A 16,501-nucleotide genomic window follows, 5' to 3' on the forward strand; every position below is an offset into this window, starting at 1 on the left:
TCAAGTTCAAAATTATGAGAATAAAACTGCTTGACCACGTTAACATCAGTCGTTTGGTAAAAAAGACAGCAGAGATGCCACCCAAAGGAAAGTGGGGACAAAGTTGGAAAAATGTGCTTACAACGCCTACAGAGGTTGAGGTACCTTTTGAAACGACCCCGGGAAGGACAGTAAGGAAAGCTCGCCTCAGAAGAAATAGCAGAGAATGGCCCTTCTTCGTCTTCACTTAACAAAATTATCCAAAGTAGCACTTCAAGTGTACATATACCTGCTCTTAAAATTGCCTGTTATCGGCATGAGGTCGTGACGCCACCGTCTATCGCCGTTGTATAACCGGGACTTGCCGGCAATATCCGGGACATTACCGGGTCCAACCGGAGCGTTGTCGCCAATAACCGCAATGTACCCTGGCTGTACCGTAGCTCTGCCTGTTTTTATCGTGACGACATCGTGTCATTACCGGGGCTCTGCCGTGATTAACACGCATCCCTACTTAATACGGTTTGCTCGGTATGGATGCGGTATAGATACGGTGGTTCCCCGACGATTCCCGGTGCCAAGCCGATAGAACACGGTTCTGTGCTTCCTTCCCGGTAAGTGCCGTTGAGCCTCTGTTGTATTAAACATTTTAATGCAACCGTGGCGATCTGCTGGTTTGTCCCGGTTCACCAAGGTTTGTCCCGGTACTTCACGGAATCACTCCGGCTCTACGCCGGTTAACCACGGTTGATCCCGGTGGACTAAACCGTGGCAAACCGGGATGCCAAACCGGGACTGTGTAAATGGGGCTTAAAACTGTTTAAGTATAACAAAAAAAACCTTGCAAAACTCTGTTCTGGTGTCTTCATAATGTAATGGTGGGACATAAACAAAATGTAAAAAATCATATAGTAAATTACCATTTATTTCTTACATATTTCAATCAAGATCATCATTTTATATAATAGAATAGTTTCAAATAAATAAAAAATAAACATTTCAATCATTTGCTTATAAAAGTTTTACTGATAATGCCAATAAATAATATTTATATTACAAATAAAACTTGGTCATTTCTAGATGTAAGTGAACTATCAAAAATATTTCACTTTAGTTGTCCGGTAAGATATACATACATTTACGTATATTTTGTGTATTTTTTCTCCAATGAAAAGTGTATACTAAATGCAGAAAAAATATCTTTTAAAAATATCTATTAAAAATATAAATTCAAATAAAGACTGTTACTGTATTAAAGAAAACATACATAAGGTATATAGATAATTTTCTGATATCAATATTCATATAATAGTTTGAACTTGTCATTTTTTTAAATTACCGGTACATTTTTATTTTAAATGCAATAATTCTTATTTTATTGTGGCAAATATTACTGAAAATGCGCTCTTACATCTAAAACCTTAAAAACTTAAAATCAACTTTGAATGTGTCCAAAGGAACATACATTTTAGAATAGAAATATATGAAGACGACCTATACATGTGTATACTTACATGTATAATATTGAGGGGTCAAGGTTGATGGAAGGCTTCATTAGGTAATTTAATAAGCTCTCACTTTATACTGGTATGTCATAGATTCAAACTATAAATATTCAGTTAGTTCAGTAATTAGTTATTTTTAACCAAGCAGCAGATTCTTGTGCTCTCGTTTGTTTCCGTTTAACCGTAGATAGGGACTAAACCTTCCACATACACTCGTTGAACCTTGGACTTTGTTTTTGCAATAACTCTACGCCCTTCAACTGTTATTCTCGTGTTATTGAACACAAGTTTCTGTAATGTTCTGTTCTGTTTAATTGCTGTGACAAGTCTCGTGCACATCTCCGTATTAAGTTCGCTATCACTCAGGTCAATGACCTGTAGAGAGTGTGTAAGTTTGATGTATTCCGCCAGAGCGATAACGCACGGTCGGTCGAGGCGTGCCCCACGCACACGCACAGTCTGAATACCTTCACACATCTGCATGCCTTGAAATATAGCTACAAACTCACTACTGTTAATGTTTGCGTAGCTAACATCAAACAAACGTATATCTGTGTTACCATGGAGATAGCTCGCTATCTGACCCGCACACATCAGGTTCAAGGCACATCCTGTAAGGTTGACATGCGCAATGGTTGTTGGCATATACTGTAATACGTGGTTTACAATGGCTGTCACTCTACAAGACAAGAATGACAGATTTTCAACCGATGTCATGCTAGTACAAGCGGACTGAAGCGCCGCCCAAGTCACCGCTGAAATCTGTTTAACATTAACCGGATTCCTGCTGAGGTCTTCAGTTAGTACAACAGTGTCGATTGCTTGATTGTTGTCCATTAACTGGGCCAGAAATTTCGCCATCACATCTAATGACGACCAAGTGATTTTGACAGAGTGTAGGTTCGAACATTTACTGAAAGACTTTGCTAGACGAAGTAGCAGCGGCATCTCAAAATGATGATACTGGTGTACTTCAATTTCTAACTCTTGTACGACACACTCGTTGTTTTCCAGACACAAACAGAGGCCCTGTACACACTTGATTGTTAACATAGAGTCCATCTTGATGATCAGCCTGTCCAAATATGAAATAAATCTCTTATTATTTCATTATATCAACTGGGCGTTGTGACTTTAGTTTGTTTTGAGTTGTTTCCCTTATACATATCATGACTATAAATTTTGTTAGTGGTGTAATGAATGTTTTATAGAAACCTTTGCTTTATGATTCTTTGAGGATTTTATCGATCTTTTACTTATAAAATTTATTTCTATATGTTAGAGGTATCAATTTAGTAAACCTAAAATTGGTTGTTCTGCGGTAAGGATATCCGAACAGAAGTTCAATCTACCGCTTAAGGTTGACGTTTCTTTATGTTTACGAACTTAGAAGTGTCGGTAAGATAAAGTTTCCACTAAATATTTAATGAGATGTTAATAGAATTAGTACCTTAGTGGGAGCGATTGAGTGATGGTGCAAATGACGTCCTGTCTTTCTGGACATTCTGCGAGACATTGCAAACTAGTGGCGAAATCTTGAAGAACACCACGTGGTACCTTCACTTTGCCCTCACTTCCGGTAGGCGTGCTCAATGACGGGGCTGGTAAATGGAATCCCCGGATACAATATTCGTTTCTTGCAGCAAGTTGATCAAATAGTGACTGGAGAATCTGGGTGTCAATATCGTCCCGGTACTGTCCATACAAGAATGACATCATCTGTAAATAAGGTAACAGTAGTTATGAAACAAATATATTGGACTAGTTTCGATTATGACTTCATTCATTAATTTTAACCTTATTAGATTGGAATCGATTCACAATACATAGAGGATATTTGTTAAGTTCAGTGTAAGATCGGAATATACAAATGTATTTCACCGAGTGAGCACCAAAAGGTATATTTCACGAGTGGCGTAGCCACGAGTGAAATGTGAACTTTTGGTGTTCACGAGGTGAAATATATTTCGATCTTACACTAAACTAAACAAATTTTATTTTTATTATATGCAAACAAACGTTAAAAAGGACATTTTTACCTAATACTAAATGAATAGCGCGCCAGATAATTATATGTTTAATGGTGGAAGCAAATCTCATGTGTTCCTCCGTGCATTATTCCAGGCACGAACGGCACACGAGAACCACCGACGTTTCGTAAGCTATCTGAAAAACTTCCTTGCATTAAAGAATCCGCAATTTCTGACAGGAATCGAGCCCATAGCCGTGAGGAGCAAGAACTTTGAAGTCAACGATCTTAATTATTTAGCCGCGGAAGCCCCTATCAAAGGAATTAAAAGAGAGGCAAGTGAAAAAATGATGTATAAAATAGTCATCTTTGATGACTGCCATCTAAAAACTATACCTGAGCGTATCTGGAAAATTTGACCATTTTATTCTTTAAGATTGTGGTTTCAATGTCGTCATAGACCATGTCAGCAATATGACGTGCTGCCAGAAAATCAGCAGATATTCCGCATGAGAATTTCAACTTTGACCCCTGTGTAAACTTGCTAAAAGCACCAAATTTAAGAACAATCGGATCCTTCGTTTCCTGTATGACGTCTGCTTCGGTAAAGTTCCCATTTTTTTCCCCATCAAAAACAACATAAGCAAATTGTCTAATTTTTTCTTTTTGCACTTAAAATTCACCCGGAAAATTCAAAACCCTCATAATAATTATATTTTCTGCCCTACGCTTTTTGAGCGTTGCCAAAAGCAGAAAAACCGTTTTTCTCAAAGTAAGTCGCAGGTAGTTTTCATTTCTTTCAACATTGTTCCCTTCCGAAGCACACTGAAAACCCCAAAAGCTGTAACAGCAAGCATGGGGTTTACAAGGTGCTGACGAAGGGGCCAAGACTCTCTACCAGCCAGATGATATAACTTCTCAAAGTCCTCGTGCTCTAACTCGGACAAAGTCACACAGTTACGGAAGCACCTGCGGATATGAATTTCATTAAAGCCTAAATTGAACCATTTTATATCCGGTGTCAATGAATTGTTTTGAACAAAGTCTGGATTGACTGCGTTCAGAATGGTACCTTCTCTCAATCTTGAACCGGAAATGAGGCTGGTCAAATCTACGTTTTGACCTTTGTCGTAATCGTCAATTATGACTAGAACTTCGCTCGATCTACTTTCCAACATATTCCAAAATTCGTTGATGCTAATTTTAAAATTGTCCGGAAACAGACTTTTGTACACAGCGGTTTCCAAATTACCCTCCATTGAAGATGAATTCAAATATAACAGATGTTTGAACTTGTTCTTAAAGAAGTCCGGATGTGTTGCCCACGTGTATGCGATCCACGCGCAAAGGACAGATTTTCCACTTCCGCTTGTTCCTTCAAGCATTATTCGGTTTCCGCGACCGGATCCAGCTGGACAAGGGGCCGGAAGTAATTCATTGCTGTGGAGTTTGTGACTGTAAAAATAACAAAATAATAAATAAATACGAATTCTTTATCATTAACCGATTCTGTGCTCAATAATTAAGGACATTTGATAATAAGATTAAAATTTAAATTGTAAAACGCGTCGAGGAAGAATTACTTCCCCTATCGGATGTGACGTAAATGGGGAGTTTTTCAATACATTCCATTTTGAATGTTACCTTATCGAGAAATAAATGCGAAAATACTGACGTTCGATTATGAATAAAGCAAAATATCTTGTCTCATGCATACATAACTTCCATATCAAGACAATAAAAAACAAAAGTAACTCTCATTTTTAGCAATGTTAAACTTTAATGCATGTACACAATTTCAAAAACAATACAGGGAACACAAATTAAGTACGTTAACCTACCCGTTACTGTCAACAATTTCTAATGGCGTGTATATATCTCGTATGGTTCCATGAATATTATCACTCCAAGGGAAAGGATAAACACGTGAAAACTTCGTCTTATAATGACTGACGAGAGCCTCGTGAACAATGCCGGACACATCTGTGGTGATAGTGAAAAACACTTATTTAGGTAACATACAAATTAATATTGATATATGAACCGTCATTTTTGAAAATTTAGTTATCAACAACTTCGTAATTTATCTTTAAATTGATCAAGCAAGACCAATTGTGTTTTATACTCCATAAGAAATCAACAATTCAAAACATACTTTAACCTACAAAGCTATGAATCAAATCTAGGGAAGAAAAAATAACATACATTATTATTAGAAACTAAATTCTAGTTATCAAATAATTTTCGTAAACTATATTAATTATAATATTGCTACACTATAACGTACGTACTAATCAGGCCGCACAGCATAGATGAATGTATGTTGCGTTCATTGTGAACATTAAAATTCATTGAGAAAAGGTACCTATTGTATTGACCACGCCTTCTTTGTACGTCTGCTTTCTAATGGCCATCACGTGCTCGTATAACTTTTTGTATTTAAACTTCATTGCATCAAATAAAGCCTTTAGTGCATAAGGTAGCTTGGAATCTGCCAACTTATCTAAAAGCATCTGAAATGAAAATAAGAGGACAATTGACTTGACCTTGCAAAAAAGATGGACACCTTTTGTAAAGCCAATAAATACATTTCATATGAATTTACATTAGGAAATATTCTAAATCACGTGCCTGCATGCGTTCTTGTTTCTTAGAGACGCTGAGCACTTCCTGTCTGTCGGAGAACTTGATGACCTGTGACTGCTGCAGACGATCTATAACATCTTCTGCTTGTACATTCTCCACCAGAAGTTTATACGTCTTCTTTAATGTTGCCCTATCTTCTGGTGAAAGTCCTGAAAAGTACATAAAATCAGTATATTAACAAAGGATTTAACTCACTATTACAGTGTTGGAGCAGCACCTATAGACGCTTGCAGAATCATGATCACACAAAAAAAATATCGCTCTTACATCTTTTATTCATTATTACATATAAATCGGCGTTAACAGATGACGAGATTGTACTTAATCGCACATCCTCGTTGTGTCAGGTTGTCTTTTGTACGACACGTGTATAAAATTAAAACGTGATAAAACTTGTACGATTTTTTTCACGTTCGTGCCATTAACAAAATTTTCATGACATTTTTATATTCAAACACCTGTATGAAATAAAATAATTACTTAAAAGGCGGGGAAAAACTCGCCAACAATCTTATTTTAGGTACTTTTGCCTGATTTATTTCCCTTGATAAATAAAGACCATTAGGAAATCTACAAAATTTTCTGACTAGTATATAGCAATCTTATATCCGTAAATCTTACGAAATTTAATATTATCGCCTACTAATTTGTACTATCCTAAAAAGCCTAAGAAGATCAATTAAATTTATTCACGTACTTACTTTGATTTGTATATCTTACTAATTGGAACCAGCGAATTTCAGTACAAATATGTAATGATTTATTTTAATAAATGACTCTTGTCCAATATTGAGTGCTTTTGATTATTTACTTTTTTGTAATTGTCCATATATAATGCTTTAATTTTGTTTTCTAAATTTACCTTCTTCGACTCCTTTTGAATTAGCATACGCTTTTCTGACCTTTGACGTCTTGGTGCGAAATTCATGCACCTTCTCAAGTTTCTGTATAACGTCCGGCTGCCATGTTTCTCTGAGCGTCTGTTGTAAAACAAATGATTCGGAATAAAACATTTGGAAATTTATTCAAGTTTATCAAATCAACTTAAAAGCTTTAATGTAAGTTTCATTTGTAACGGACTTGACTGTTCAATCATATGACATTCATTTTTTTAACCATATTTCACATTTTCTATTTTTTAGACCAAAAGACCAAGCTGTTTTGTGAATACATCATAAAGGGAAAATGACGGATTTTACCGAATTCATACAAACAACTTTAGCTTAATTGAATTCTGATACATCATCCGGCTATACGGTTTTTAATGTCATGTTTTGTGACAAACCGAGTTCACTATATTACACTCAGATTTATATGTGATTATTTTCAGGACTTCATAGGATTCCAAGTAAAGTTTTTAAGTTATTTTCTAAAAGACGCCACAGTAGAGAAGCACCCTCTCACGTGAAAAAATATGCTTAAGATATTGTCGAAAATAGGCGTATGATAAAATAGAATTCAGTCTATATTTTAGTATTATTAGACTCATTAGGGTAGCCTTAAAGGCAGACTATACATAAGAAATAAATACTATTTATTTTTCTTTTTGAAGAAAGGGCAAAATTTTAATATGTGCTTTATGTTTAATTTATAAAATGTGAGTTGCTCATCACCTGAATGTTATACAGTTTGTGATAAGGGTAGCATATGTTAATTCACAAAGTGGTATTTTGATTTCCATATAAAATACTAAATCACTATAAGTGTACTAATTGCTAAAACGCAAAAGAAAAAAGTATGGCTTCGCTATAGGAGCAGCAAAAGAGGGCATCAGTTTTAGGCTAATGATTCCTTTAAGCGTTAGAGGAAAAGCTAAACGCTACCTGAATGTAATGTTGCTGCATGTCTAAATTTATCATCTCAGACTCTATTCTTGTTATCTTGATTCTGATTGGAGGACCTCCAAGACGCACGATGACGTCACGAATTTGAATAAACCACGGAACATATGCTTCTCCAGCTATAGCCTCTATGGAAAGAAATTAGCATCATAATATTTGTTAAAAAACTTTACATACTTACATACAGTTTTCCCGATCAGATGTGTTTCAATTATTAAATAACTATTACTGCTGCAGCCGACAAAATAATTTTTAAATGTAAAAATAATAAGGGTTACTTAATGTCACAAACAGGTATCAAAACTGGGATGTGTCAGACTATGATTCTTACCGCGTCTTGCAATGTCTTGGAAAAGAAGCTGCAGACGAACTATATCTGCACTTAGTGACCCGTCTTTAGGGAGTGGTTCCTTGCCCCAGCCATGAGGGTATGGTGGACAAAGATGGCAGATTGTCTCAAGGAGGATGATCAAAGTTCTGCTGTCATATTTCTGTGACGACACGTGTTTCTTCTTGACCGGATATAAAAGTTGCCATTGTTTGTCTGTTAGAATTGCCTGTATGAAAATATAATACATATTATAAAACATATAAATACTATATAAAGGATAAGCTGTGACAGAATGATTATCTGTACCAACTTCAAAAAACTTTTCCCATGATGTTGTTGGTGACAATTTCATTAGGCAGAAAAAGTACACAATTTGAATCATGGAGGTTCTACCCAAGTGCTTACCTGTTAAATACACCAGGACAACACATAATTAGACATTTAAAATCTAAATACATATACATCAACATAAATTGTATCGGCAAAGTATCCGTTGATTGTCTATACTTCAATAAGATAGAAGAGCTTATCTATAATACTAGAAAATGCTTTGTAATCACCTGTTGCATGAGTCTCTGAAGCACGGGTTTCACGTGCGACTGTCTCAAGTGTTCCCGCAGATTGAGAGGCGGATGTATGCTATCGAACGTGGCACGGAGAGCGGATGTACCGGCATCTAGCAGTAACCATGCCAGTCGCGCCAGCATTTCCTTCTCCTTGTCCCGACCAACAATCCGGACTTGACCTGACTGCTGGTTCATTTCCGCGCTGAAATTAAAACAAACAACACTTAATATGATTACACGTATTATTATTTATGTATCCTTCAATAAAATAGTAGTATATCCTTGTTTTTGTGGGTTTCTAAGCCACTACGGCACTATGGACGACATACTGCGATTTTCATTACTTTTTTTTCGTGGCGGAAACCCAAAGGTGGTCACCAACCTCAGGTGGTCACCGTACATGATTTCAGACACCAGCACCCTTCCGTAACCTAGCTGGAAAGCTGCAAAGCTGCATCCAGAGTCCCTGGATTCGAACAAACAGTGGCGAAAGGCAACATATATCCTTGTGCTATAAAAATCCACCAAATAAAATTGAACTATTAATTTTCCTAATTGAAAAAAATATTATAAAGTAAGGTAATCTGCTAAAACTTAGGTATATTTCAGATAAATATCACTAATAACAAACACGTTTTGAACAAATATAAAATGGGTTCACGGTACAATAAAAATTAGTTTAAAGTCAGTGACATCTTAATGCGGTAGTCTGCAGACAGCCACAGTCAGATAAGCTTAAAAAGGTTTAATGCATACAATGTAATTAACAAATCTGTAAACAGATTAACGAATATGTTTGATTAGATGAAAATGTTTTAATACAACACATAAATATTAAAACTATAAATATTTACACAACTACGAGTATTTAACAGATTAAAATGGTAGAAGTTAAGTACATTGCAGCGTTCATTGAAATATTTGACATTTCATAATCATGGTCTTAAGTATATCATTAATCGTTAGAAAAAATTCACGATTCCATTGAATTTATAGTCGTTTTATTCCATGTATACATAGTTAGTATTGTCCCTTTATTTTCGGGTTTACGATACAACGATATACTCGCATAAGTCAATAGATTATTGTTTGTCTTCATTCGATTAAAAGACCAAATGTATCTTTAAAGCGTAGAAATAAAAAGACGCCTGGGTACAGCGACAGACCTTCCGTATCGTAACCTAACTAGACTTTTTCCTTACATGTCCCTAAGCGGATTTTTTTTTCTGACCCCAATTGTAGCGTCGGTCGTAAAATGGCCGGAAGTACACGTAAATCTAACGAAAACTGTTTTTGTTATAAGGTTAATTTATAAGCAAAATTTTAGTATTTTCGAAAACATGCGGGCTATAGAAACATCTCCTGTACAGCATTTTTAAATAACGTATTTCTTATTGATAATAAATGGATAAAATGTAGTGTATTTATACAGGTATTTAGTAACCTGAATTTTTATTATATAAACTATCTATTAGACCATAAGACGGTATTTCATCAAGGTCAAACATTGGACTATATTTCTGTATTTTTAGCAAGATAAATTGAACATTTGACTCATTATCTGGAGCTCAAGCTATGACAATGTAATTAAATACCTTTGAAGTTATACGGTGTGGGCGGGGGGTAAAGTTTCACGGCCGAAATCTTGAATGAGCTTTATTTGTGTGCATGTTTTAATTCTTAACCCCATGTTGCAATATTTCTGTTTCAATAAAACAGGTGAATTGTTTGAAAGCCCAAAAAGTGTTATGAAGTAGTATATCTATCCAACGATCGGGAAAGATCGGTATTTTCCGCTTTTTCCGTGACTTGATGAAACAATGAAGCGTCGTTATTGTCATCTGCACGCGATATCAATGATTATATTTTGATACGAGAAATGACGAAATTGCCAAATATATGTAATCGTTTTTTTTTGTTGTTTTATTTTTTTATTTTTTTTTATAAATCTATAGTCGGTCTTCATTTTTTAACATATTCGAGAGCATAGAATATTGAACTTCGATGAGAGAAAGAGAAACTTAAAATAAACATATTTACAAAAAAATCACAATCGTTATTAAAAGACTACAATTAATTTGAGATTAAGTTTGAAAACGACGACGACACAACGACAAGTGCGACACCACCGCCACCGCGTTTCGAAAAAATTGTAATTTTATTGAAGCTTGACACTTTTAAAGTACTTGTGAAATCCAATTGTAGAAATATTTTCCATATGTAATTGATGAAATAATGCATCAAATTTTATTGTGGTAATTATGTATCAAATTTTATTGTGGTAATTATGTATCAAATATTATTGTGAAAATAATGTATCAACTTTAATTGTGTCAATAATGCATCAAATTCGATTGTAGTAATAATGTATACGCATAAGACATATCAAGTTCTTTTTTATTAACAGATGTTTTCAAATATTTGATACATTTTAAATCATGTTAAAGCATTGCATTCAGTTCACGTTTAAACTGATTTTAACGTCATAAATAATGAAACCATCATGAACGAGATACAATGCATTCCATGCCGGAGTTAAAATACATAAATTTAACAGTTTACGAGTTTGTTTTCGTGTCGAAATAGTGTTTAACTTTTATTGATACAATTTAAGAACTGTAAAAAGATCTCTAAAAAGCATTTGTTTAATGAAAATCACTTAGTCTTAAACTTCTGATATTGATGATTTTATATCAATTAAAATAACGACAGCGGCTATATCTTTTAAACATTTGTTTCATCTTATAAGCAGTGCTACTCTTATATATTATTATACTGTATAGTTCTAATATTCATATATAGGCCTAAATGTGTTTTTGTTATTAGGCCAAGACATTAGAATTAGAGGGGTTAAAGATGATTGGGCTTTATCTTCGTATCTCTATTTTTCGCCTCCGAACAAAGATATCTTGAATTTGGTATGATTTAATCTGAAAAGTATTTGTAAAGAAAATTAGTATGCAGTATTGCACAAACAGTTAAGAACAATTCCGTGTTTTGTCGTGTTATAAATAATGGGATAAAGTTTTTGCAATGTAAAACTTGTTAAGATAACGCAAATATATTAGATCAAAAGTTTTTGTTCTGTTGTTTTTCCCCCAATGAATCTTTAGAACAGTTGTCCATTGTCTTAGGATTTAAAGCTTATAGTAAAACAAAGCAAAACCATTATTCACTATAATTTAACTTTACATGTATAATTTTCAGTATCTATAATTCACAAATTCACCCACCCATTACCACTACCACTTAACAGGGATAGATATTAAAAAAATGCACACGCACGCACACGCACTAAAAAAAGAAATCGTGTATAAAATATATAATAAAACATTGTAAAAATGCTAATAAAAACCTTTCTCTTTCGAATTCAACCTAACATCAGTATCTTAAGAAAGAAAGAAAAAAAGAAAGAAAGAAAGAAAGAAAAAAGAAAGAAAGAAAGAAAAAAAAGAAAGAAAGAAAGAAAGAAAGAAAGAAAGAAAGAAAGAAAGAAAGAAAGAAAGAAAGAAAGAAAAGAAAGAAAGATTTATCATTTCCCATGAAACCCGAAAATATTCATTATCAAATTTCGTTTAGAATCATTAATATCGATTAATTGGCATGTTTATTTTTCTCAAAGCTAGGAAAATCCTATAATCCCATCAACTCCTGTTTATTAATTTTAATAAAAACAGCTTTTTAATGCACAATACCCTAGCGTAGTTTGCTAGTGCTTCCCACACGCTTAAAGATACCAATTTAATATTGTAAATGTTTATTAACGAATACTAACAGAGACATATGAACTAGTTTTACTAGATAGCTGCGCGATGATATACGATTAGTCCTATACTTTTCTATGTTTTGCTCACTAGAAACATTTATTCCGTGAAGCTGTGGCTATTTAATTTTCCAAATATAAACTTACAACATCATTTGACCGGTTCGTTGTCCAGGAAGCCTTACATAAATAGGCTGAACTTTGCCGCCGTAACCATCTTTTTTCGGCGGAGGAGTGTTTCGTATATTTCCCGCCTGTGAACGTCTGCCGACCCGCATTATTTCCGGTTTTTCTCTTGAACTTTGTCGATTACCTATAGCAGGCAACACAGAATGCACACTAAGGTCTCCATGTCTTTGACCCGTTTGAATGCCTTGAAAGCGTTCATGATAATCACGTAAATTCTTTTCGGACATATCCTCAGAAGGACTTTCCCTATTACTTTTAACTGAGGCGTTTTCACTTTTCTTAAGCTGTGCACTGTTTCTCTCTCGCGTCCGTGCACTAGTTTTGTCACGTGACCTAGCAATACTCATGGCTTTTCCTTCAATACTGACAGACTGTTTATCTTCACTTAATTGTTCTGCTTGCGGCAGCTGAACGTCAATCTTTTCAGTAGCAACATTTGTGTTCTCTGACTGCCTCCCAGCTTGGAATATTCCGTGTATTTGTACAGGATCGACTAGATTATTTGGTTGTCTACCAGTATCAAGATGGTAACCCCGACCGTCGGGTGGACGGGATGATCGGAGGTGTTCTGAGCTGTGTTCCGGACTATTGTCCATGCCTTTCACTCCAAATTCTCCAGGATACTGATTATTTACAGCATATTCCGTGAAAGTTAAACTCCAGTTTTGCATCAAATTTTCATCGTCCTTACTGTTCGCGTTACTTTCACTCTTCTCCTCGCTGTCTTTCGTAACTCTCCTTTTTATATTCGTGTCCGTCATTTCTTAATTGATAGTGTTCACCAACGGAGTTTAGGATATTCCATTTGAAACTATACTCTGTGTCAACGGCACATTTTATCTATGTAGTCTAGTTGTTAAATATCTCACCAACAAATACTTCGAAGGAGGTATCATACCGAAGCTAAATTATTTTATATATACATTGATACGTTTTAATACAATGGTAAATCTCCGCATTTATCACTCCGTGGGGTAGTCTTCAAGTTAAGAATAGCGCCGCAGTTAAAGTGTCGCTCCGGTCTTGTGGAAGCTTGAATTAGGCAGACAAGCGCTTTTCTGAAAGGGCCTTGATCAATACTAAAAACATTTACAATTAAAATATCTTCTTATATTGAATAGAAGGGTAATTTGTTTAAATAATATATTTAAAACCATAAATCTACCGAATAGACACTGCTTTGCGATTTTATCAATAAAATTAGATTAATTTAGACCATTCGTTTCCCGATGTGAACCCCAATAGTTTATCTTCTGTCTTTATACCTTTAAGCCGAGAGTGTAAAATATCGTCTTGATGTGTTATAACAAGTGGGTTCATAAAACTTAAATATTATATCAAAGTTATTGTTATATATTAAAAATACATGACAGCTTAATATATATCAGTCATTCATGTATCGGGCGAAAATTCGGCCCCCGCGTTCTTAACACGAACCAGGGATACTAGTTTTTAACCTTCTTTTTTATATCATGCTGTTTTATACAAGGGTGATTTTAGAAAATTAAGATTAATAACAAAGGAAAAAAAGTTTAATGAAATCGGACATTTAAGATATTCTTTTCAAATGAAAAAAAAAAACAACAACAACAAAAAAACTATAGTTTTATTTAATATTTGCCGTATACTCGTATTACTTCATTTTTGAGTACAGCGTCATGAAACAGTTTAAGTTTATTCAATAATGCTCATCAAAACTGTACTTGAAAAAAAAACACAATTCTGTTTACCGCTTATTGTGCTACCAATTTATTTTTCTGACATAATTGTTCTTTTATTGTGATCCTGCATATATTTATGATCTGTTTGCCGCGTTTATTTTCAATATAATTTTGTAGTGTCTTCTGTTCTGTTATCCTCTACACTAGTTCTACTATCTAGTTTTTTTTTGTTTTTTGTTTTTGTTTTGTTTTTATATTGTGTTCTTTTTCGCTGTTACTCATATATTGCTTTGTACCACGACCAGGTCTGTTTTGTACTGTTCTACATCATGTCTTATACCTGATTGATATATTCTTGTGTTAGAACGCCACTTCTCAAAATACCTATATTCATTAAAATACTGGATTTTCAGACTTATCTGAATCCACACCAACATTTATAAGATGATCTAGCAACTTTTAAAGGTTTTACTAAGTAAGGAAGACCCCGAATAACCGTCATTGCATATTTCATGCACACGTTGACACCAGCAAGCTTGTTTGATGCTTCCATACAAAGAATTACTCGTGGGTATAAACCCCATAGCGTTGGGAGATAAATAATTTGTAGGCAGAAATTTAAATCACTCGGGATAGAAATGCCATGTCATACTTTAAAAAAGCTATGCACTTTTTTTTTTAATTTCTAAATTGAATTCAGCTTTTAACTTAATTGGTGGTGTATTCATACACACGTGCGTCTAAATATCACCGCGTGGAATAGTTACCTAATGTCAATGGCCCTAATCAATTGTCAAAATAAAGAAAAAAAATCTCTCGTTGTTAACATATATTCAATACTACCTTAGACAGAGATAAAAAAAACTAAGGTATCATTTTGAAATTCAATACATGCATTATCAGGTGTATAAATACAAATTCAACCCGAGATTGACTGCCACTATAAACTTAAAAGTACTAAAATATTACTCGAATGTTTGAAATTGTTTCTTCGTACATGTATGTATAACGATAATAGTTATATACATGTTAACATTTAAGGATAGTTAACCCCCAGTAGGGTTCTAGATTCGTGATTTTCGTTAAATGGCAAATTTAATGATTGAAGTTACAAAAGAATGTATTCTCGCACTAAATCAAGTTTTTTTTATTGTAGCTGTTCAATTCTCGATGCTAATATGTTATACTTTTTTCGTTAATAAATTTAATAATAGCAATAATAATAATAATAATAATAATAATAATAATAATAATAATAATAATAATAATGATAATAATAATAATGATGATGATGATGATGATGATGATGATGATGATGATGATGATGATGATGATGATGATGATAACAATAATAGTCATAAATTTTACAGACACTACACATGTTTATATTTAGGTAAAAACATTATCACCTGTATATTAAAACCAGTGAAAATGTTCAACCTATCTTTTTTTCCCCTCTTTATATTAAATTGACCCCGTGTATACAGTTTGGATAGTGTTAGTTTTGTCTAAATATTTTTGAATATATTTATACTCGGGGATACCTATAAGAGTATAGTATTTAATATTCAATGGTACTTAAATAAATATGTAAGTCACGGAATGGCCGATCACAATAAAGGTTTATATTACAGTGTCGCACTTCGCACCCACGTATCAGTGACAGGTTAATATATCAATAGAAATACCATACAATCTATACAGTCAACGGTTTGGATTACATTTAATTAATCAATTGATTAATCAATTAAAATCAATTAAAATAATTGATTGATTTCTATAAACGTTGAAGTATGTATGATATCCAAAACCTAAAGAAAGGGGAATAACTCTAATCTCATTTTTTACCATTTATTGACTGACACTCATTTTTATATATTTAAAATACATACAAATGGACACTCGTTCATTATAATGATAATTGTCCTAGATGTTTTAATACTTTTTTGAGTTCTGTCTCAAATTGCATAATTTTTATTGGTCAGTGTACAATCCGTGGCAGTTTCTGATCAATCAAATACCTGAGATCTAAGTTTGAGCTTGAAGAATTA

The 16,501-nt window shown here is 33.9% G+C and overlaps 1 protein-coding gene across 1 annotated transcript; it reads right to left on the bottom strand.

Moving 5' to 3' along the window:
* Window positions 1–1,359: 1,359 nt before the first annotated feature.
* Window positions 1,360–13,845, bottom strand: LOC132755627 (uncharacterized). Its single transcript, XM_060746520.1, has 12 exons — window positions 12,748–13,845; window positions 8,832–9,039; window positions 8,272–8,497; window positions 7,923–8,068; window positions 6,962–7,079; window positions 6,085–6,248; window positions 5,819–5,966; window positions 5,295–5,436; window positions 4,226–4,908; window positions 3,850–4,124; window positions 2,935–3,203; window positions 1,360–2,559 (listed from the first exon to the last, which is right to left on the bottom strand). Exons 1-12 carry the CDS (start codon window positions 13,548–13,550, stop codon window positions 1,662–1,664), a joined length of 4,080 nt encoding a protein of 1,359 aa, XP_060602503.1. The 5' UTR covers window positions 13,551–13,845; the 3' UTR covers window positions 1,360–1,661.
* Between the last annotated feature and the right edge of the window lie 2,656 nt (window positions 13,846–16,501).

This window comes from Ruditapes philippinarum, unplaced genomic scaffold (assembly GCF_026571515.1).
Source record: "Ruditapes philippinarum isolate M1 unplaced genomic scaffold, ASM2657151v2 ctg1711_1_1_1_1, whole genome shotgun sequence".
In the NCBI taxonomy this organism is placed as follows: Eukaryota; Metazoa; Mollusca; class Bivalvia; order Venerida; family Veneridae; genus Ruditapes; species Ruditapes philippinarum.